The 22537-nt window shown below is 44.1% G+C and overlaps 1 protein-coding gene across 3 annotated transcripts in view; it reads right to left on the bottom strand.

Annotated features, from left to right (window-relative positions):
* MAPK6 (mitogen-activated protein kinase 6) overlaps positions 1-20940 on the bottom strand; it is a 28486-nt gene extending 7546 nt beyond the window's left edge. Inside the window, exons 1-2 of one of the 3 annotated variants that reach the window (XM_074549367.1) lie at positions 20801-20940; positions 157-1361 (exon numbers count right to left, since the gene is read on the bottom strand). In XM_074549367.1, coding sequence (XP_074405468.1) covers positions 157-711 — 555 coding nt within the window. In that variant the 5' untranslated portion in view covers positions 712-1361; positions 20801-20940. Of the gene's footprint in view, positions 1-156; positions 1362-6132; positions 6296-20079; positions 20280-20800 lie in introns of those variants that run through there. The other 2 variants (XM_074549366.1, XM_074549365.1) reach the window with 2 other exon arrangements.
* Positions 20941-22537: the final 1597 nt, after the last annotated feature.

The raw sequence follows: 22537 nt of genomic DNA, 5'->3' as shown, positions 1-22537 counted from the left end.
GTAAAAAAAAAAAAATAAAATTTATGCTTGCAGTAGTTCTATCACCATGCTAAGGACACCCTCCACAGCCTATCTACCTGTGCAGAAGGGAGAAATGCTATTTTAAGAGGGAACAGTTGTCAAAGCATCTCTTAGGTATTCCCACTCTCTGCATACCTTGTGGGAATAATGAGGATCCATGATTCGTGCAAGACCAAAGTCACCAATCTTCAGCACCAAGTCTTCAGTATTAATGAAAAGATTAGCTGGTTTGAGATCTCTATGCAGAACATTTGCAGAGTGAATATACTTGAGCCCACGTAGCAGCTGGTACATGAAAAGTCTGGCATGATCTTCCAGTAAAGGGCCTTGCTCTAGCAAATTAGCCAGATCTGTCTCCATGTATTCCTGGACAATGTAAACACAGTTCAATTCTGTCAGGGAGCCCACATCATCTGTTAACTGGCTTCCACTGGGACCAAGAATTTCAAATACTTTGACAATGTTGTCGTGGTCAAGTCTTCTAATAATTTTGATCTCACGTAGAGCATGTTTAACACTCTGGGGATCTGTAAGGACAATTTTCTTGACAGCTACTCTTTTGTCACAGTCATTATCGACAGCAGAAAAAACTAAGCCGTTTCCACCACAGCCCAGTGGTTTTAAGTCCATATACCGAGAGCCCAGATCAAAACCATGAATGTTCATGAGACTTTCAAATTTTTCTGCCATTTTAAAATTCTTTACTTTTTTCCTCAAACTACTAAGCTTCTGTAAACACACGGAGACACTTCCACTGGTATCTGAAGGAAAGGTCTTAGAGAAAGGGAGAAGAAACACTTGGCTTTGACTGCAAGATGGTTTCTTGACACTCTCATTTCATTATGAGCCAGCCAGGCCTGTTGTGTCCCCTTGAATTTAGAGCCTGTAAGCTCTAGAACTCAAACCGAGCATAAGATCGAAAGATTGCAGCATTCATAGTTCAAGAAAGGTGCAGCATTTCTGCAGACATTAAAGAAAATACTCACAAGAAACTCAAACGGAATGAAATGACATACTATGCACTCAGCTCTACTGTGCTAATCTGGTTAACATTTAACAAAAATGTGAATAAATATGCACATAATAGGCTTCTATTAACATCCTCCTCCTCACAGTGCAGATACATTCAGTGTTGGACTGGTCCTGAGCAGCGTCATTCTATGGTGCTGGTAAGCACTATTTTTTTCCTTCTTCCTCCTTTGCTCTTCTTTGTTTACAGTCTAGTTAAATGGGAAACTGGTAGCTCTTGATTTACAAAAGATGCCTTCTGTTAATGATCAGGTGGCTCCAGCTCACCACAATCACAATCAAAGCTACCATCCATTTTACTCCGTGGCAACCTGAAAAGCAGAGAAAAATACATCAGTACCCCAGCACATACAAAAATCTTCCTCCTCCCCCAGCTCATTGATTTATCCTAAGTATAACTTACTGTCCAGTTACAAAAAATAAATCATCAAAAAAGCTAAACCTATTAAATCATCAAAAAAGCTAGAAATTATATGTACCTTTCACACTTGTGGAGGAAAGCAATAATGACCAACCACCATTTTTTAAACATATATCGTGAACATTTTTGATGTCACCTATTGAATTTATGGTACAAAACAAGAAATCCTCCCTAGTCTTAATATAGAGACTAACAAAGCAAACTTGCTTTGTTAAGAGCTGTTAAGAGACAAGCCAGAAGCAACAGTGTCCATAGCATCTGTCAGCAAATTTTGAAATAATTCTTTTCACTAAACTTTTATTTGAAGACAAAATCAGGCTTAACTATTTCACCATAATAAGAGGTAACTAGGTACTGATCACAAAAAAAGGGTGGCTTGTACACTCCCAGTATTTACTGAATATACAACACACATCCACTGCCACTTATAAAGCTTTAATCCTTGTGATTTTGGATAAAGCTTACCAATATCTCAAATAATAACTTCGCCTCTATAGACTCATTGTTACAGGAATCATAGGGGTAATTCCTACATATCAGACAAATATTATTGCTTTATCAATTTTTTCTATACTTATCCAACCTAGATTACAAAGAAAAACTAGCAGCAAGTACATTTTACAGAGTTACTGATATGTTCTACAACCATTTCCCTTAACATATGGGCTCTTTCAGACATCATTTATTTTTTAATAGTGTAATGAATTCACCTACTATTATGAAAAACCAAACTGGTAATTTTCTCAATAAGTTCCCATCAGCAACAGCAGAATGTAGTCATAAAGACCACATGGTGCATTTTTGTACAACATCTTCACTTCTTCTAAAAGCTCAAAAATGCCACAACGGGAAGAGTCAGAGGTGTATGTTACACAGTGTGGTAAGCTTTGGGCAATTCCACTACGAGTCACTTGAATGTTCTTCCCCAACATATAGAGGTCACATCAAACCACTAAGTGTCTCCTGTTCAATCTCAGATTAACACATTTCAGCTCTTCCCTAAATGTAAAGGTCACCACCACAATCCCAACACTTCAGAATTAATTCTATGAATGTTTTCCTTTAAAACAGTGCTAGCCTTTCAGTGGGACGACTAGGAGGAAGCAAAACAAGTCTCCTTGCTCCTAACACTAGCAAGAGCAGCTGACAGGTTATTAACATATTTTAAATAATGGCCTCAATTCACTAAAGCAATCAGAATTGTATAAAGAAAAGGAAAAAAAAGAAAGAAAGAAAGGCACACTGGCAATGAGAAACAAGACTTTCAACACATTTAAATATTACCCTTCCTTTGGCTCAAGCCTGACTGTCATCAGGACAGCCCAGCCTTGCTCCCCCTGCCACACACCACCTGCCCCCAGGTACGTGGGCAGAACACAGGGAAGAAGGAAACACATGCTGTCCTCAGCTCAGTTCTTCTTTTTAAATAGAGATCACCAAATGAAGTATTTCTGAACTGAAAAGCATTGAGCTGCCCTCTACTGATGTGGTATACCCTGCCACAAGGGTGATCTTCAGAGCTTTCTCTACTCAGCACATGGAACTTAAGATTGCCTTAAGATTCCTTTCTTTGCGCTTTGGCAAGAGTCCCAATCTTAAACAGTGCTTTACAAAAGTTATTATAGTCTCAGTACAAACACAATATTATAGTCTCACAACAAACACTACTACTTTTTCCCAAACCATCTTGAATTTTTAGCAACACTAAGACAACTAGAGTGAGGACCCCTTTTAAAATACCTATGAATTTATTTAAAGAACAATAGTAAAACTTATCCTAAAGAAGACAGCATCAGTGACTATCCAACTCTGCTCACAACCGTAAAACCCAGATGTCTAGCCTCTTGATTTTTAACATTTTTAAACTTGAAAGTATTTTCTCACTCACATGTACCACTTTCAGGTTCACTCATTCTGAGCTGCTGCCAGCACAACAGTTCACATCACCCCATTCACCTTTCACTCCAACATCCCACCACTTGTTACAGAAGTTAAAATCTGTACCAATACTTCAAATATCACAATAACTTGAGGTCCAAGGCCTCTGTTCAATTACCCTGCATTAAGGTGTATTTTACATCCTTGGGACCATCTACAACCAGTTGTATTCTGCCTCATAATTAGGCTTTTGTTTCACTACTGATGTCTTCAACATGCAGCAATACTGAAACTGTTTGCACCAGCTGCGTGACACATCTGGAAACTCTCCTTTAGCTAGTCCCATTAAACAGCCCAGGAACAGATTCAAAACTGTGCCCATCAGCAGCCAAGATTAAGATCTACCATCTCTTTACCATAACTCAGATCTTACCCCCTGCTGCCATGAGTGAATGCAGCAATGAAAGGACTGCTTCAGAGAGAAAGGGAACTATGGCCAACTCCTGAAGTAGGAGCCCTGCAATTTTCACTCTGTATCTCTGAAATGATGCATTTTTAATCATCAGTTTACACTTATCCTTCCACCAGGTGTCCACTAATTACACTGTTTTCAGAGAGCCTGCAATGATCTTCACAACCAGACTGATTTAGCTAACAAAACAAATGCTAACAACATAAGCAAGCAACCTGGTGCAGCCTTCATTCGACCTGATCCTGCTCCAAGCTTCCTATCTGTGAGCAAATTGCTTAATCCCATGTTCTAACCACTTTAAACATATAATGGACTACTGTATAAAAAGGGGGGGGTTATCATCCCAGTTTGTGCTGAACAGGCTATTGACGCAGGCACTGACATTTGCAGCTAGGCTGCCACCTTGCCACGATGTCCAGGTTTTTTAGAAGTGGTAGTTTCACTCCTCCTTTACACAAAGTTTAAAGAGTGAAACACAAAGATACCGGTTTCTTAAGTGGTTTATAACTATGGTTTTAAAAGGGGTCAGTTCCTGGGAGAGGGTAACAAAAGTGACCCACAGAAGGGCTTTGAAATCATCCCTAGTGATGATCACCACACTCGACTGGCCTCAGGCATTGCGCAAGCAGCCCCTTCAAACCACGCTCAACTCCCGCACGTGGATTTATCACAGCTTTCAGGAAACAGGATGTGCACTGAAATAATCAGGTATGAGATGTTTACTTTGTCAGAAATACAAATAAGACCGAAAGATACCAGTTAATTTGATTATGCTGACTATATAATGATCAAATTATTACTCACAGGAGAAAGACCGAGAATGACTAACGATATATTATACAATCTGCTAAGTACTATCCCTTTGACTAAAAAATACGGGGCACAGAACTTTTTTTTTAGATCAGCCACGTTGCAGTCAGTAGGCAGAGTGAGTCATCGTCCAACTCACGAAACTGCTGCTTTCTAAAGCCTCCTACTTGCTCCCCACACTGTTTAGGGAACTCGGTGCTGGCAGTAAGCAAATGTTACTATTAGTTTATAAATCTTCTGAAGGATCTGTAAAAACACACAAGAACCCAGTGTACTTTTTTGTATCGCGTTTAAAAATGGTTTGGCTCTCCCTTTAGATAATAATAATGAAAAGTCCCCCACCAGCTAATCACAGCCTTCTGCACCTCTGCAGACCTGCTACCATCTGCTGTTCCACTGAACAGGTAACCAGTCAAGAGTGAATTCGAGATAACAACCACACAAGCAAAAACTGAGCTTGAGCAAAGGGCTGAAATGAAAGTTCCCATTTTAGCTTTAGAGCACACAATCTTCTGAACGCAATTGCCAAAACAAAATGCACCTCTATTTTAAGCCACCGCTTTCCGGAATTTGTAACTGGTTTATTAACACATAATGCTGTGACGGCGTTGTTTTTATACACACACACATATCTATATAAAACGCATGCTGGCAACAGCACCGGCCATACGACAACACTGCGACCGCCGTTTCTTTTTCCACAACACAATTAACAGCCATTGTCAGGCAGACCCCAAACGGCACTGAATTAGCCAGAAAAAGAGACATCCTAGAGACGCCAAGCGAGAGCATCCTGCCTGCCTAGGCAAGGGTACCTGTTCCCCGCATCCCAAAACTCGGCCAGTCTCTCTTCAAGCCGTTTCCGTCGGGTTTTTCAAGCTACTTATTACGAGCATTAAGTCACTTTTCCCACAAAAGGTTCCCGGAGCCTGCGGGCAGCAGGAGCGAGCGGTACCTGTGCCCTATGTGGTTCGGATCGCAGAACCGCGCCGAACGCAGCAGCCAAACTTCCGCGGGTAGGGGATGGCCGGGCCCCCCCAGGCCAAGGACATCCTTCCTCCTGCCGCCCCGGACCGAGCAGCCGAGCCCGCCCGCGCCACTGCCCCGGGCCGAGGGAGCCGCTCCCGCCGCGCCGCGGGGCCAGCCCGGCCCCGGCCCCCGCCGAGCAGCCCTACCTTCAAACGCCCTTCAGGCCGCGCCCGCCGCCCCCGGCACAGGCGGCCGCGGCCCCGGGCCCGGCGCCGCACCGCCGGCAGCGCCCCCCGCGCGGCCGCCCCCGCCCGCCCGGTCAGCGCCCGCTCGCCCCGCTCGGCCCCGCGGCCGCCGCAGTGCGGAGGGGCCGGGCCGGGCCCGGGCGGAGGGAGCGGAGCGGGCCGGGGGCGCCGCTGCTGCCGCCGCCGCCGCCGGGCGGGACGGAGGGAACAAAGCGCCTTTGTGCGGCGAGGCCGGGCCCGCGCGTGCGGCGGCCGAGACCCCCGCGTCCCCCGCCCCTCGCACTCACGGGCCTTCCCAGGCTCATCGGGGGTGCGCTGCTCACACGGCCGAGCCCCGCGGCCCCACCACCGACCCTCGCCCGGCGCCCGCCCGCCTCGCCGCAGTTGCCGCTGCCGCAGCCGCCGCCATGTAACCCGGCGCGGAGGGCAGGGAGGGGCGGCGCGGCGGCGGCTCCGCCCGCCAGGGGCGGCCCGGGTGGCCCTCGGGGACGGGGGCGGGACAGGGACAGGCACGGGAGCGGAGCAGCTGCCGGGTGTCGGTGCGGGGTACACTCAGCCGTGCAGTCGACCCCGTCCCCGGTGGGCGGCCGCGCGACATGCGCTCGCTCACCTCACCGCCTCGCCTGTGGGCCCTAGGCACGGCGCTGCCGCCGTGCCCCGCTGGCCCGAGGGGTTCAGCAGTCTCGAAGCACGGTTGGGTCACACGCAGCCCGCAAAGGCGGCCGGTGGAGCGCTGTGCACCGAAGGGAGCTCTGCCCGACCCGGTGGCCTCTGCGGCAGCCAGAGCAGCGGGACCGGAGGCCCAGCGGGGTCCCGCCGATGGAGCGCTGTCCCCGGTTGCTGTCGGTGTGCGAGGCTCCAGCAGCGACGGGCGGGGAAGCGCCCGGGTGCGCCCCGTTCAACTGGCCCGGCACGAAACGTCCCTCACGGCAGGGAAACAAACAGTTGAAGGCAACAGGCGGGCGCGGAGCAGGCAGTTCCTCTCTCCGAGGTGCCGCTTCGGCTCGCATGCTCTGCACTCTTTATGCCAGGGCCGATCTGGGTCTTCTCCCCACGAGCATCTACAAATCTTTGCCACCGCTGTCATCTCTAGATACCACAGAGGATTTCTGTCTTGTTATAGCGTCTCCCTTAACAGAGGCACTACGAGTCTGCTTTTCCCCAAAACCACAACTAATACAGCAAAATAAAGAAAAATAATGAAAACTTTACATTTTTCCCCGTGAGACTCATAATACAGCACTTTTAGTAAGGAGAGAGAGGCATGAGCACACCAAGCCTCTAGGTATCAGAAGAGCCTTCTGCTTCTGCTAACCCAGTTTCGGTAGAACTGTCAAGGCAGGGTGCAGTTTTCCTTTTGCAGTCCCTCATATGCCTTTCCAGTGCAGGATGGCTCAAAAAGTGATAAAACAATCAATATTCATTTTTGCAGGTTAAACACAGGTTATTTATAGCTAGTACTAGGACAGAAGTTACATGCAATAGGGCTCTATTGCTCTGCTGCCATTTGGACAGAAGCATCCAATTGACCCTTGCACTATTAGATCATGTAACTTAATTTTTTTAAAATAAACAAGTCATATATCAGCATCCAAGGATCTCTCCACTCAGCTTTTCTAAAGTTTTAAAAAAAGTAACTTTTAAACTCTGTTCAATTATCCTCTGTTTCAATTAGCCAGATGCACTGCTAGCTCTGATATTGACCCCACTGCCAGGAGAGGTGACCTGGGCATTTGGCAGTGCAGCACTGTGCTCACAGCACTCATACAGAAGTCAGTCACCAAACTGACACTTTATATTCCAATGCTTGCTAATTGATAGGCAGCTCACCATGCTGCCAACAGCACAGAAAAGCCAGAAACAAAGCTGCAGTTCTTCTGCCCACCCAGCAAAACAGAGCTGGAAGATTGCTGCACTGCTGCTCCAGAAGGGCTGTATTTAAATACACTCCATAAAGAAAAATCTGCAGGAGTGCACATTTGGAAGAGGTGATGTTAGGACGGCAACCAGAGCCAAGCCACAGAGGAGTTTTTACTTGAATTAAAGGAAGAGATTTGGGGCTTAAAAAAAAAAGGCAGGAGCAGCAGTGGTTGCATGTCTAAATCCAGAGCTATTTAGTTAATTAAAGAACCCCTCCATCCACACAAAGTACTTTATGAGAATCAAAAGAGCAAGCAGATCCTCAGATTCTAGAGTGCTGAAGTAAGAAAAAATTTATATTGCATCGTTGAAACAGCACCTGGAGGGCACATAATCTGTGTCCATTGGGACTGTTTGCCAATATCCTCAGTGTCAGTTCAGCCAGGTAGAGAAGTTGCACATCCATGGAGTTTGCTCTGCAGCAGCCCAGACTGTTCAAAAGTAGTTTAAGAAGCACAGAGGAGGTTTACTTGGGTAGCACCTGCTCACTTATCAATCTCCCGTAGCCCAGAAGTGCCACCAGCTTCTGGGATTTTAATTCATAAGTCATGAACTGCATTCTTTTTTTGCCTCTCCAAAATCTTTTCTCCCATTCCAGGAATGTAGTTTGTAGTAGGATTTAGTGAATGAGATCCTTCAATCTAGAAGAAAATCTTGCAAAAGGAAGAGCATGGTGCAAGAATATTACTTGTCTTCAGCCTCACTATTTATAGAATTACAATTCACATGAGAGTTGCTCAGAATTGTGTGTCTCACGGCAATTTATAACTGTCTAATCCAGCAAATTGCTAATCTGTTTTCAGATTTTTAATATCCTATTGATTAGGCTGTAAATTACTGTGACAAGTTTTTTGCACATTTCCCACAAGAATGCAATTTCATAGCATGTAGATTAAATTCTAGATGATATCAACTCATTCTAAAACAATGGCAGATATTAACTGTCAGTGAAATGCAGAACAAGAAGAGTACTGGATTTCAAAGGTCATAAAGACCGGCAATTAAAAAATAATTAGAACTGCAGCAATGATTCATTTATTATATCCAAGTTCAAAAAGATCAAACAGTAAATTCCAGTGTAATATTTCAGTCCTGTGTATGAATTGTTACTTGTGGCATAAAAGGGAACAAAATATTTTTAAGTGTCCACACCCATTATGATTGGCAAGGGAAGAAAGATTTGGAGACGGTTTGAAAAGGTTGCCCAAGGTAACTTGGCAGCTCCAGGCTTTTGTCTCAGTTTCACTGCTTGACTTACATATTCTCCCAGAAGAAGGGAAATGTGTCCTAGGATACATTTTTAAGGACTGGCCATATTTCTTACCAAAGTTTAAGAGGAATTTTGCATGTGAATAGGGATGAGTTTAAAGGAAAAAAAAAAATCTACTTATTAAAAGGGGATAGGGAGAGGTTCAAGAAAAACTCAGTTTCTCTGGCCTCCTTGACTTATTCCTGCTTATCCGTGCTCTGAGCTCTAAAATACAATTTAGTTGTCCTGGCACAGATCCCAAGAGTTTTTAATTGTTTAGGTCTCCTTTAACTGCTGCCTCTTCCCATCAGCCAATTTCTCTGCAGGTGTTAAAAGAAACCTTTACAAATCAAGTGCTCTTCCAGCTTAGTTTCATAGTGCTGATGTTCAGCACAAACAGCCCAGATAAATTTGAGTTTCACTGACAGCCCAATAGCTCAGGTGGCTTCATTTCCTGGGCACCTTCATTTCCTGCAAGTATCAGACACTACCTTGCCATAATGGACACAGGATTTTTTTTATTTGTTCTTTTTTAACATGAATGGATTTTTCTAATAAGCACTCACTCTCTAGATTAATAAATCTTAAAATATAATTCCAATCAGCATTATTGTCAGATAACCACACAGAAGTTGCCATCTCAGAAACTTTTAACAAATGTTTGTGTCAAGATTCCTTTTTAGTTAAAGTCCTTTTACTTGGTGGTAGGCAGAGCTCCCTGGGCACAGACAACACACTGTCACCTCATTTGGGCTCATCTGGATGGATCTGACTTTGCCAGAGCAAGATTTGTACCATGCACATTCTGATCAGCAAAGAAAACTGAAAGACTGGAAAAGAGCAGACCCTTAACAGAGACCAATTCAAACCAGAGGCAGCAAAGTACAAAGGACAAATGGAGGTGGAAGAAGGAAGTCACAGAAGATGTTCAACTTTGAGGCTAGAAATAAATGGGTTATGTGACATACTTTGGAAATTCTGTAGGACAAAAAGTCATTAAACACTTAAAACAGAACAAGTAATTCTTCCCCCTTGGTAGATCATCAGGGATCTAGGACACTTTACAGCAGGCTCCCTGCTTAAAATCACAGTTTTATTAAGTCAGACAATTCCATTGCCTCCTTTTTCCATGTTTTAAACAACACTCAGCACAGGGCAGAGCAGCTGCCCAAAGCAGGAGTTGGCAAAGCCCTGTCAATAAAGAGAGAAGAGGAAAGCTTAGAAAAGTTGCTTTGTAGCTGGGTCATCACTTGAAGCATTAGCCCTCTGTGTGTAAGGCTGGAGCTCTCCCAGGTTCTCAGCCTTTCATCATTTCCTCATTAGTTTATCTTGCTCAGAGAGAGCTTGCACAGAATAGCAAACATGCAGAAAAATTTACTGAGGTAGGCAGTTAAGGCTGTATGTGTGTTAGTTTAATTTTTTAAAGACTGACAGGTACCAACATTTTCATCTTTGGGTGCTCCAAGTGACCCAAGCTCCTTCTAACTTCCCAGCATGGGATATTGGAGGTGTGCTGGAATCAGGCTGTAGATCCAGTCAGTGGATGAATCTACAGCTGAAAAATATTCTACAGGAGGACAAAGCAAAGCATGGGATGAAGTGGAAACAAGAAGCACCAAATGTTTTTGTCCCAGCACTTCAGGTGCAAGAAAATTCAGCGTGCGATGGTTCTTCCCCATTCAGACCTTCAGCAAGGCACCATGCTCATGCTTACCTCCAAAACCCCAAGTGAAGTGGTTAGGAGAGCACATCTGCCAACTGAAGTGGCACCAGAACATGATTGTTTGAGGCCTCTGTGCTGGTTATTGCATTAGCTGAAGTGCTGCTAAAGTTGAAAGGCAGCAGATACTATTTAAATATCTGTAATACCTTGAGTATGCCAAAGTAAAGAGATTCCCTGAAAACAGGACTGGGTGCTCTCAGCAAAAAATACATTGGATTTTGGATCCCTACTGGAAAATATGTCAGCTCTTGGGCAAGATATGAATGCCTGATGATGGATTTATATAGAACAATTCTGTGTTTTTGTAGAACTATTACATTTAATTGCAGAAATATAGATATTGCTATGCAGAACTGTTCTTGTTCATTCTTATAGCACTGTAAGCCTTCATACACGCAGCATTTTGATTCCTATTCCATTTCAGAGATAAAGCCTCTGGTGTGATTGTAAATACAGCTGGTGCTGCAGAGTTTGTCATTTACAGAGAAGAAAAAAATTGGACTAACATTCACTAACATTTTCATCCACACCAGAATCCTCTTGAAATACATTTACAGGGGGCAAAGCTCAACACAAATACATGGGTATTGTGAAAAGAGGATGAAACAAAGCGCCTTGGGAGGCACTTTAAGAAGCTGTGCCTTTGTGGCTGCTCAGGCAGAGGCCATCCTGGGCTTGCACTGGCTCCAGGCACAGCCATCCCCAGCTCAGGGATGCAGCTGTTCCGCAGCAAGCAGCACATTGGATGGCAAAGATAAAGGGCCAGGCGGTGCCTGCAGGGTCGGGGCAGGCCTGCGGGAGGCCGATAGCAGCTCTGCTGCTCGGGGTGTGTTTGGCTGGGGCCAACACCCTTCTTCAGGAGTCCCAAAATAGCACTTATCAAAACCAGCAGGTTGACTGGAAGCACGCTGCTTCAAGTAATGATTGCAACTGTCCCTGCCAGACTCCTGCTGCAGTCAGTCTCCTAAAGCTAAAGAGATTGAAAATCTAAGAAATATCAAGAAGTAGGGACTTTTTATAGAACATCTACCGTCAAATTATATGGCAAATACTCAGCATTGCAAAAGCTACCTTGAATTACTTCTGTTGTATTGTCAGACAGCAAAACCCAAAGTTTTCATTTCATTGACAAATATATTTTGGAAACACCTCCTCTCCCTTAAAATTCTGCAACTTTTTCTCAGCACATCTTGCCCTATCTATTTCTAAAGATTTCCTCTAAAGACTATTCAATTGCCCATATTCCCCAACACCATTTATGTCTTAGCCTTCATTAAGATTTTCAGGGCTGTTTCAGGTTTTCTCAGCAGTTTTGAGACACTTGCTGGAAGGGATTACATTTCCAAAGTATTTGTTTTCTCATGAAAACTGGATTTTGCTTATGTGCCAGAATCAGCAGACGTGTTATAAATAGCTTTGGATTGATGACAGGAAATGATGCAAGATCTCAGACCACTCTACAGAAGACAACTGTTTGATGTGCTGAGGAAAGGACTTGCACCACTGACTACTGCACAGGAGAAAAGAATTAATGTACAGAAGCATCATTTACTACAAAGGGTATTAGGCTTATGAAACACAAGACCTCTTATTACAACTCAAGCAAAAAGTATTTGCTTGCAATTGCACTACAATGAGAAACAAGAAAATTAATTTTTCCTTTGAAGAGGAAAAACTGACCAGAATTGTCTGAACTCGCTTTGTCTTTTACTCTTGGGGAGAAAAGACACTCTCCTTACAAGTTACAAATGCCAACACACACATTGGAAATGCTCCAGGCTCTGACTGGTGCCAAACACTGGGATCATCTTCCTACCCTGGCATTTCCCATTAGCTTCAGCTAAGTCTCTTCCAACTCAAAGTGCTTTAAATGGGCTCCAATAACAGATGCCTAGAGGTTAAGATGTGTCTATTCATCTCATCTGCAGAACTCCCTGTTACTCTTTGCAGTAGTAATACAGGATGGAACATTAACTCCTGGTCTCATTCTGTTTCTCTCAGCTCCCATGAAGATAAAGCACAATAATTTAACCCCCAATAAATGCTTTATTTGGAATAGGGGCAAACTCTCAGCATTCTTAAGTTTATGACAAAACTTTGAACAGATGTAACCTGAACACAGTGACTCCAACCTTCCCCTCCAGTACCAAGCTGGCTCCATTTCCCAGCTGCAGGAAGCACCTGTCAGCCACACCTGGGCACTGTGGATGACTGGACAACACACGGAGAACTACTAAACTAGTGAGAAACACACAGTGCACCTCCCCAGCAGGTTGTTTTTCAGTCAGTCACTCAGACAGGGATGCCTTTAGGCCCTCACATTGCCACAGCACAGTTCAGCACTGTGTGGGCCTCCAAGCAGGTGTGGAGCAGCCTCCTCCCTCCTGCCCTGGGCACAGGAGGAGCATCAGCACCAGGCACACAGCTCAGCTCATGCCACCACAACACCCCCAGTGCTTTCTCTCCCAGAGACAGCATCAGCAGGCACTTCTGCTGAGCTTTTCCTTCAAGAGACAATGGCATGTTTGATCCTCTCACGGCTGTAGCTCAGAGGCATCCTCCTTTCAGGAGGGGATGGTTTCTACCCAGGATTTTTGAGTTATCTGTTCTTCTGAGAGACAGAAGAGCCTAGAAGCACTCCTACCTAGGAAAGGAATAAATAATACATTACACATTTTTTGTACTAACTCATTTTACCCATGATCTACCCTTCTGTAAGTTTGAAGAACAATTTTTTTTTCCCCAGTAAATACATAAAGTCTGACTGAATCTTTGTTATTTTGGAAATGTAAGATTTATTACCTCTCTTAGAGGTACAACAGTGCTGAAACTGGGTCATGCCAAACTTTTTCAGTTAAGGGCTAGACAAATGAAATACATCTATCCATGTACGCACTGCAGGACAGAAAAAGAAATCCATTTCTTTGTGGATACTGACACATACACATACAGTGTGTCCAGGAAAGCAGAGTAGGAGACAAGGTGGGCAAGGCTGGTCAGCCTTTGCAGAATTTAATGAGAGCTCCAGTGCCAGCTGGTGCAACTGACCTTCATGACCTTGATTCTTGTCAGAAATTCTCCTTGTCAGGAGAATTTTCTTTCAAATTTTCTTGTCAGAAATACCTCTATTGGACACCCTGGTGCTGAGGAAGCACTGAGAAGCAGTCCTCCACCCAGAAAGTTATCTCATAAAGGTAAATATTTCATTGAAGGGTTATACCTAGAAGTTCTTCCATTATATAAATAGCAAGATTTACCCTGCCAGTGATCTGGAACTAAGAAAGATAAAGAGGTAGAGAAATCTTCTGCTTATAAGTGCATCAGCATTCTCTTATCTTCAGCATATCTTTAAACAGTTTTGAACTGCAAATTTTACAAGCCAAAAACTGTCAAATGAAAACTTAAGAGATACCCCATGCCCCTAAAATTATATTTTTTGAAAAGAAAAATATATTCCTCCCTCATTCTTTGTGTTTTATGAAACACCAGAGACCTATTTAAGCCTCAATTAAAATAAAACCAATTCCTGATAAACCTATTTTAATAAACACCAAAAGCTGCTAACATTACCTCATATTTCTTCTTATTGTTTAATCAGGACACTCCCAACAAAAGCAATAAGGATGACTCAAAGAAGATGAGTTCCAACCTTTGGACCAGCTCTGATTGCAATACTCGGTTCTCATGATTGCTGCAATTCAGCAGCAATCAGCTCCAGCACGATAATGCTGCTCACATGTGCTCCATGACCTGCTCCAGCATGGCCCTGGGTGACAGCAGGAGCTGCTGCATGGTTCCTGTGTGTCACCTGATGTCCCCAGCTGACAGACAGACCTTCCTTGGCCCTGGCACCCGTGGTCACAGAGGTCAGGTGCACACACCCTCTCACTTGTGTTCAGCAGTGGGAGTGACAAAGTTGGCTGCACTGGGGGCAGTTCTTATCTGGCCACCCAAAGCAATCAAGAACCAGCTCAGCCACCAGACAAGGCTGAGCAAACTCTTCCTGTGTCTTGAAATGGTGGCCCAGAGGGGTAAGACTGCAGCTTACAAACCTCTCCCCTTTTTCTTGCTGTTAACTTTTGCAGGACAGGCTGTCTGTCCTTGATTTTTGTGTTGGAAAAGGTATATCCCAGAAATCAAGGACAGACAGAAGACTCACCCTTGCCTTCAGAGTTAAACCATACTGCCAGGGCTGGACTAGGAATCTTACTACCACTGCCCAAGCCATCCTGCTCAAAGGGCAGCTCCAAGGAGGACTTAACGCTCCCAAGCCTGTCTGTCAGAGGTGCTTTACAAAGACTTCACAAAACAGCACAGTATTCATCAAAACCGAGGTGGTGATTTCCCCTCAGCCCAACACAGGTTTTGAGATGTCAGCTGTTTAATTTCTCCTGACAGACTACCCAAGCTGGTATTTCCACAATTTCATGGACTATCTAGATACTTCCTCGAAGTACAGAGTAAAGTGAGACTGTTATGGTTTGTGATAATATCCCTGTTTGTGATAACATCCCTATTAAGGCAGCTCATTTGCTTGTAGTAAAATTGCTTCAAGGACGGCATGTACAATTTGCGATCAAAGTACTGCCCTGTACCCCGTGTTTATCATGCCAGGTCCAAAGAGGTTTGTTAGTAAACAATAGCAGTGTAATCATTGCTAGGCAGCAGGGAGTCAGAGGCAGGGCTTGAACAGGATGCTGTCAACTAAGAAACATCAACAAAGAGCCTGTGGGGACTGCTGAAATCAAGGGAAGCAGCAGGGCAGTAATAGAAACTTTTGAACCTTTTCACACAGAGGAACAAGAAGATTGGTCTTTTTGATTGCTGAAATGTTTCAGATTGCAGGAGAACATGGGGAATATGCGCCTTCATGACAGCTAGTAAACTTCTCTGACCTTGGAAGGCAGCTCCATGTGGCATGACAGCCACAGTAATCAGAACAAGCTCTATCTGCTCTGATACAGCTTTACTGCAGGAGCAGATATTCCCTTTTGTCCTCACAAGTGCTCAGTGCTCTCCTTCATTCATTGCATAAGAAAGTGTTCACCTGATTACCAGCAACTGGATACTGACAAAAACCAAAATCAGTGTACTGCCCTATGTTCTGTTCATCACACATTGCCCCAGTCTGAGCACAGAACCACCAGGGTTTAAAGGGCTCTGCAAATCACCATTAAATTAACTTCTACAATTTGAAAGAATGTCAGAATATTATCATTCCCACTGTTCTGAACTGAGTCACAAAAGAACAATGTCAATGTAGCCCTTAATAGCAGATTTAAGATTACTAGGACTAAAATTTGCAAGAGTTTTGTACTTTATTTCACTGTTCAACTTTTCAGTTCAGTTTTGGTCCTGGCACCAAGTACAGATCCCCAAAGTTCTGAATTCTGAATTTACAAGTTATTCTAGGCTTTGTCCAGGCAGTTCTGATTTTGCCCAACACTAGAAGCCCTCAAGTAGCTGAGCTTGTACACCCTGAGTTTGCTCACCCTCTGTGCCAGTCTCTCCACTCCTCTCTGAGCCCATCTGATTTCTCCAAGTCTCTTTCTATTTCCTGGTTTCTATTTTCTTTTCTCCTGTTCAATTAAAATCTCATTTTTACAAGCTTTCTCTCCCAACCTATTTCTGAAAAGTTCCCTACCTATTTGGTCCTTGTTTCTTCCTCATGAGTCAGGTAGCTGCTGGAGCCAACAGGAGCCACTAAAAGCAATACATGGGAGGAACAGTCCACTTAAATTCAATTCAGGTGCCCAATCCCAACACAACCTGTAGAAGCCTGTGGATGCAGTCACAGGAAAATTTCTGTTTAGGAGTTGTGTGGGCTGGAGCACACCCAGGACACTCAGCAGGGGAATTAATCTGCTCACAGATCTCTCAGGCTGCAAAACCTGAGGTCTCCAGTTTGTGAACACCAAGAAAGATAAAACATGCATTTTTGATTCTGCATTTCAAGAGTGCACTCCTCCTCTGAAAAAGGCAGGAGTCTTTTAAAAATGGGGGTTTTTGTTGCTTGCTTTTTTTAAAGTAGGGCAAAATCAATGGTCTCTTCTGCCCCAGTTGTTGTAAAATAAGTGAAACATTACAGCAAAGTTCAGATTTGGAAATCTACCTGGCACAGAAATGTTTCCATCTGAAGAATCAGCCATCAGCAAAGTCCTGGTGTATCAAAGGAACCTTGCCCAAGGCACCGAGAGGAGGCTGCCAGTGCGCAGTGCAGTGACAACACTGTGACACTGCTCTGCCAGCGCTCACACAGTGTCCCCCAGCAGGAGCACAGAGAGCTCTGCTCCCATGGCTCCCTCACCTCTCTGGTGCCTTCTCCTCACACTGCTGCCCAGGAAAGCCTCCAGCTCTCGAGGAAGGTGCTGTGAAAGAGCCTGGCTGCACAGGCAGGTGGTTAGGAGGAAGAGAAGTGGCCCAGAGAGTTTCTGAGGAAGAAATGTCCCTGTCAGTGCCCTCCCCATGGGTGGGTGCCAGACTGCTGGGGGAGCACAGGTGTGCAGGGACTGAGGATCACCTGCTGCTGGGATGCAGAAGGCCCTGCTCAAGCTTCTCTTCCCCTTCACAAACCTATTTTGGGAAAAGACCCTCAACAGTGCAATGCAAGAGGCTGTAAGCAAATATCCCACTCTCCAGGACAAAGATTTTTCCTATTCTTTTGCTCTAACACGTGGCCACACAGCCCCTCTTCCCAGCCAGAGCCTGCTGCTTGCCTGGTGTGCTGGTGCAGCTGCTGCAGGCTCTGGGACAGCCAGTGCCAGGGCAGGCAGGGCACACAGAGTAACAGGGAGACCTTTAGGGGAATGCAGGAGAGGGGAGGCTGAGTGTTTAAATAACCTCTATCATCAGTTTCCCTGTAATCTCAGATTTTGGCTGTGGAGAGATGGACAGAAACTACATGTGACTGTACACAGGGGATGAGAGAATGTCAACATTGGCTCAGCTTTCTGATGGTTACAGAGGCTGTAATTTCATTTTCTTCCCATTGTATCCTATGTGAAAAGCATTCCAAGTTGTGCCTCACTCCCTAATTCCTATTAAGAAAAACCAGACCTTGTAAAGCTGTTTTCCAGTTTGTTGAATTCAGGTTTTGTGGCTCTGTTTGACACTTTTCCATTGAGTCCCAACTGAGCAGAGGCACTGAGCAGCAGGAGAGCAGCACTCCTTGCCCAGCTGCCTTGCCTGGGTTGGATGTGCCTCTCTGAGCCCCCATGCCCAGCCCCAGCAGAGGCTGTCCCCCCTCTGTCACTCAGCAGCAGGCAGGTGTGAGCAGATACCTCGAGGGGAGCCAGCCCATGCCACCCTTGTGCTCTTTAAAACAAGCTTTTATCTATGCTGCTTCTGGTGAAATATAGCTGAGACTCTATCTGAAATATACAGAAAATAACCTGAGCCTCCAGTCTACCTTCAGCTGTGTTTTTCTCAAAGTTCTGAGGATCCTCTCCCTCTGCAGAGCAAACACAGCACTTGCAGGAATAAAGCTGCACTTATGTAAGTTTCTGAGAATGCCAAGTTGAAAATCTGACAGAAGAAAAACTTCTGGTAAAAACCTATTTTTTTGTGTTTTCAAGAGATCTAATCTATCTTCTGTGCATTCCTGACCTTCAGAAAGCATTTTCATCTCACACGTTAAGTATAACAATCCTCTTAACAGGGAACATTTTGTTAGAGCTTTAAATTGGGTTACGTAAATTATTTGTAGTTCTGACAGCAGGTTTCTCTTCCGTCCACGAGGACGCTTGTTATGAGCCTGCCACAAGGTTCATTTGCAATCACTGCAGATAATCATCTCAGGGGACTGTTTCAAAGGAGATTTTATCTGGGGCACATGCTACAAGTTTGTCAAGGCTTTGTATAAAAGCAGCATTTTGGCCAAATAATTTGTAGTACAGTAACATGCATGAGAATTAAGGCATCCCTGATGGGGATGGTAAACTGAGTGAACAAAAGTTTTTCTAACTTTAACAAACTTTTGGAGGAACAGAACACAAAGGGAAAAAAACCTCCTGCAATAGATATGTATATAGGTGGTACTGAGCATGTCTCAATGGTTTTACTTTTCTTTACTGCTGTAGGAATTGTAAACAGTCAGGATGGGGCTCTTTGTTCACACTAGGTACTTGTTCAGAAAAGAAAACAGTAGAAAAAGTATTCAGAAGTTACAGCACTACTTTTGGGATTGTATTAGAGCAGCCAGTGACTCAGAACCACAGTTTGCAGTACTCTCTTTTCATTTTTCCTTCTCCCCAGCCCCTAGACAGGCACAGGCTTAGACACTGCCTTTGAATGGGAAGAGTTCTCTGGCAGCAGAGCCCTCCTGCCTCCCTTTCTCTTGTCCCTGGCAAGGCTGATTGGGAAAAAAAAGTTTCTACTGATTTCATCATGGGTGGGGAAAGAAAGGCATAATTTATACATTTGGATTAATATTTAGGTTTCCCATTATATTTATGAGCTCTTAGCACCCCCCTCCCCCAGTAAAGCAATAAAACAATATTTTATTAAAATTTAAAGTATTTTGTTTGGCTTTAAGAACAATTTACTAAAACAAAATTTTAAAATTAAAACTTTCAAAGGAAAATACAGACATTTAATTTTAAGTCTTTTTAAGTGAAGTTGAAACTTTTATTCCTAAGCAACAAGAGCAAAGAGTTTCATCGCGTGCTAAATACGAGCCAGTCCACTAAACCTGATTTCTACACTCCTGCTGTCATTACATTCTCCACAACAGTGGTGCAGAAACGAACAAATCCTTCTGCAACATCAGAGTACCCCAAGGAGCCACATTTTCAAGGAGGAGAAAACCTGTGAGTCTGTAAACCACACACACATGCACAAACACAAAACCCATGCAAAAGGGGCTGAGCAGAGAGGACCTTTACCCACAAAACTTAACATTTACTGACATTTCCAAATCTGCCCAGGAATGCTTCACCTTACTCTTTCCAATTGTATTGAGCTAACTGGTGGTGTTTTCATCTTTCCCTCTCCTTCTTTATTCACTGCCAAACATTTCTTTTCAGCAGTCTATGGAGTTGTCTCATGGTTTTATTAGCAGTATTTCTTAAAATACTTTATCTACAGAGAATGCAATGCATTAGGGCTTCTAGGGACAATGTCAGTACTTCTAGGGACAATGTTAGCTATTCCTGTGAATTATCTAGGGACACTAGCTGCTTAATAGGAAATTATTTTATTTCTATAAAAGATGAAATATTATTTTGGCAATTTTCAAAGAGAAAGAGATGTTTCTAAGTGTTAGTTAGAAAGATTCACCTTTACACTTCTTTCTCTCTAAACAAACAGATCTCGTGGGAGAATACACACAGACATTTAACTTACCATTACTGCAGCTATCTTTTGAATTCCTCAGTATCATTAATATTTAAGCAGAAAGAACAGAACAAGCAATTATTGTAACGATACCACACCAGAACTAACAAAGTAATTTAAAAAAAGTCTTCCAGAAGAAGCGAGAAGGTCAAGCAGAAACCACGAGTCAGGAATAGCTGTGCTCCAATGAAGAGGGGAAGGTTATGTTGCTGTGATATGAGTAGTGCACAGCTGTCACTCTAGTAATAATTCATCATATTAATATTTAAATGAGAGGAGGAGGAGGAAGAGGGCACGAGATTGTGTGTGACTCAATGGTCCCTCCCTGTCCTCATCAGAAAAATAGGCCACCAATACAGAAAGAGCATTAGGAGCTGCAGAGTGGGAAGGTTTGTTTTCACTGCCTCATGAATAAAAGTGGACAAACTGGTCCCTGAAGAAGTCTAGAAATTATCCTGCTTTTACTACAGCAAGTGAAATTCTGTTTCTAGTTTCAGAAGCAGGCATTGCCTAATGAACAAATTGATCCAGCAGCCAGTGCCCTAGGTCTGCACGTGGTGTTTCTTGGATTTCAGTCTATTTCCAGCAAGCCTCTACACCTCCTCCAAAGAGCTGCCTGCAGGAGTCTGGCCTGGCAGTCCCTCACAGAGAATTGCTGAATTGCTGCTGCACTTTGCCCGTTATCCAAAGACACATTTATAAAAACATTTCTTTATTGGTGCTAACTTACCTCCAGGCTCGCTGCATTGCCTGGGCCCATCTGGGTGGGCAGGTCAGGGAGCTCAGGAGGAGCAGGAGGGGCTGAGAGGAGCAGAACCGCAGCCCTGGGGAGCCTTGGGCAGCTGCTGGAGGTAGAGCAGCAACACCCAGCAACAGCAGGATCAGCTCGAGGAGCAGGGCTGCAGCAAACAGCTGATGTAGGCACAACCCAGACAGATGTGGGTGGCATCCCTGGCAGGAGAGGCTGCCTGACTACCTTTGGTTGCATGTGGGGTTGCACAACTTTATCCAGCGATTCAATATAAACACACCTCTCACATGCTGGGTTTTGGGAGGCTGGGATTTTCTTTTGAATTCTGTGCAGCTCCCTCCTCTTTGTTAGCAGAGCTGTTACTGTGATAGCCCTGGCTGAGCGTTGCCTTGTTGGCTGTGTAACTCTAAAAAGGTAATAAGCAATAATTTAACCATACACAGACTCCAGACACAGCCATGAGGCTAAATAAAAATTAGTTTGTAACAGAACAAATCCACAGAAAAGCATTTGGTTTAGTGCCTGGCATGAAAGTACAAGGTACACAAAGTACAACATTAGGAGATGCCAAATTCATGCTGTAAGATCAGTTCTCAGCACACTAAGGTAAATTCTTCCTCAGAAATTATCTATTTTTTCCTGTTCAAGCAAAGATTTTCCTCCTTCCTTTCATTTTGTTAGCCTAATCCTTTATGAACAAGTTTGCAAACAACCTGAGTTAACATTGATATTTTTAGCTGACAGTTGGGAAGGTTTTATTTACTGTATCCTCTACAAAATATTTTGTTATTAATACACTGCAGAAAACACCACTAGTCAGATCTTCTCCATATCCATTGTCAGTATCCCAGCAAAGTAACTTTAAAACTGGTCCTCATGACTTGCTGCAAAGGTTTGTACATAAAGCTGAATCAGGCCCCTTGATATGTGGAAGGAATGGAGAATACGGACTTACGCTGCTTTCACAGAGTAAATGACAAGGGTCTGCAGGAAGATACCTCTTCTCTGCTTTAGTAATTACACCTGCAGGGATTAGGTTCTTCCTTCCTGGAGGAAGAGACCACCCACACTGGTTTAATCCCAGGCAGAGCCCTCCCTCCAGCTCCACCACTGCTCCTGCCTCTTGGGTAGGACAGATCCATGAGGCTGGAATTAACACCTAATGCACCTATGCTGTTGAATCAGTTTAATCTGAAGAAAAAACTGTGGATAAAGGCTGAAAAATTCTTTGCAACCACTGAATAGCTAATTGAAGGCAAATGTGTCATGGAAGATAAACATTTTCAGGTACAGACTGGGCCAGCTGACAGATTTAATAGCTCCCATAAAACACCAGATTGCAACAGCGTTTACAACTGTCTTTATAGGCAACCATCAATTTCCATCTGGACTTGGTGGCTACCAGAGCAGTGTGCTGTGTTTGAGGAGCTGCAGAAGGTCAGATTTGCTCTTCTTTCAGTGACAGAAGTTGCCAGTTTAGTCCAAATCCATGGCTTTGATTCAGAAGAGGTTACAGCCCCTGTTGATGAGTACATTTGAGGTTACAGTTTTTTCAGGCTTTGTCTAATGCCTGCTCAAATGCCACACCATTCCAGCCCATGCTCTCAGTTAAAAAGGAAAAAAAAAAAACCAACAAAACAAAACCAAAGGCAAATTCATGCTTGCCCTGGGCACAGAGGGTCAGTGTGAAGAGCCATGCTGGCACCACAGTCCCCA

This window comes from Zonotrichia albicollis, chromosome 11 (genome assembly GCF_047830755.1).
Source record: "Zonotrichia albicollis isolate bZonAlb1 chromosome 11, bZonAlb1.hap1, whole genome shotgun sequence".
In the NCBI taxonomy this organism is placed as follows: Eukaryota; Metazoa; Chordata; class Aves; order Passeriformes; family Passerellidae; genus Zonotrichia; species Zonotrichia albicollis.
The sequence above is the reverse complement of the archived record's forward strand: the minus strand, read 5'-3'. Positions and strand labels throughout refer to the sequence as shown.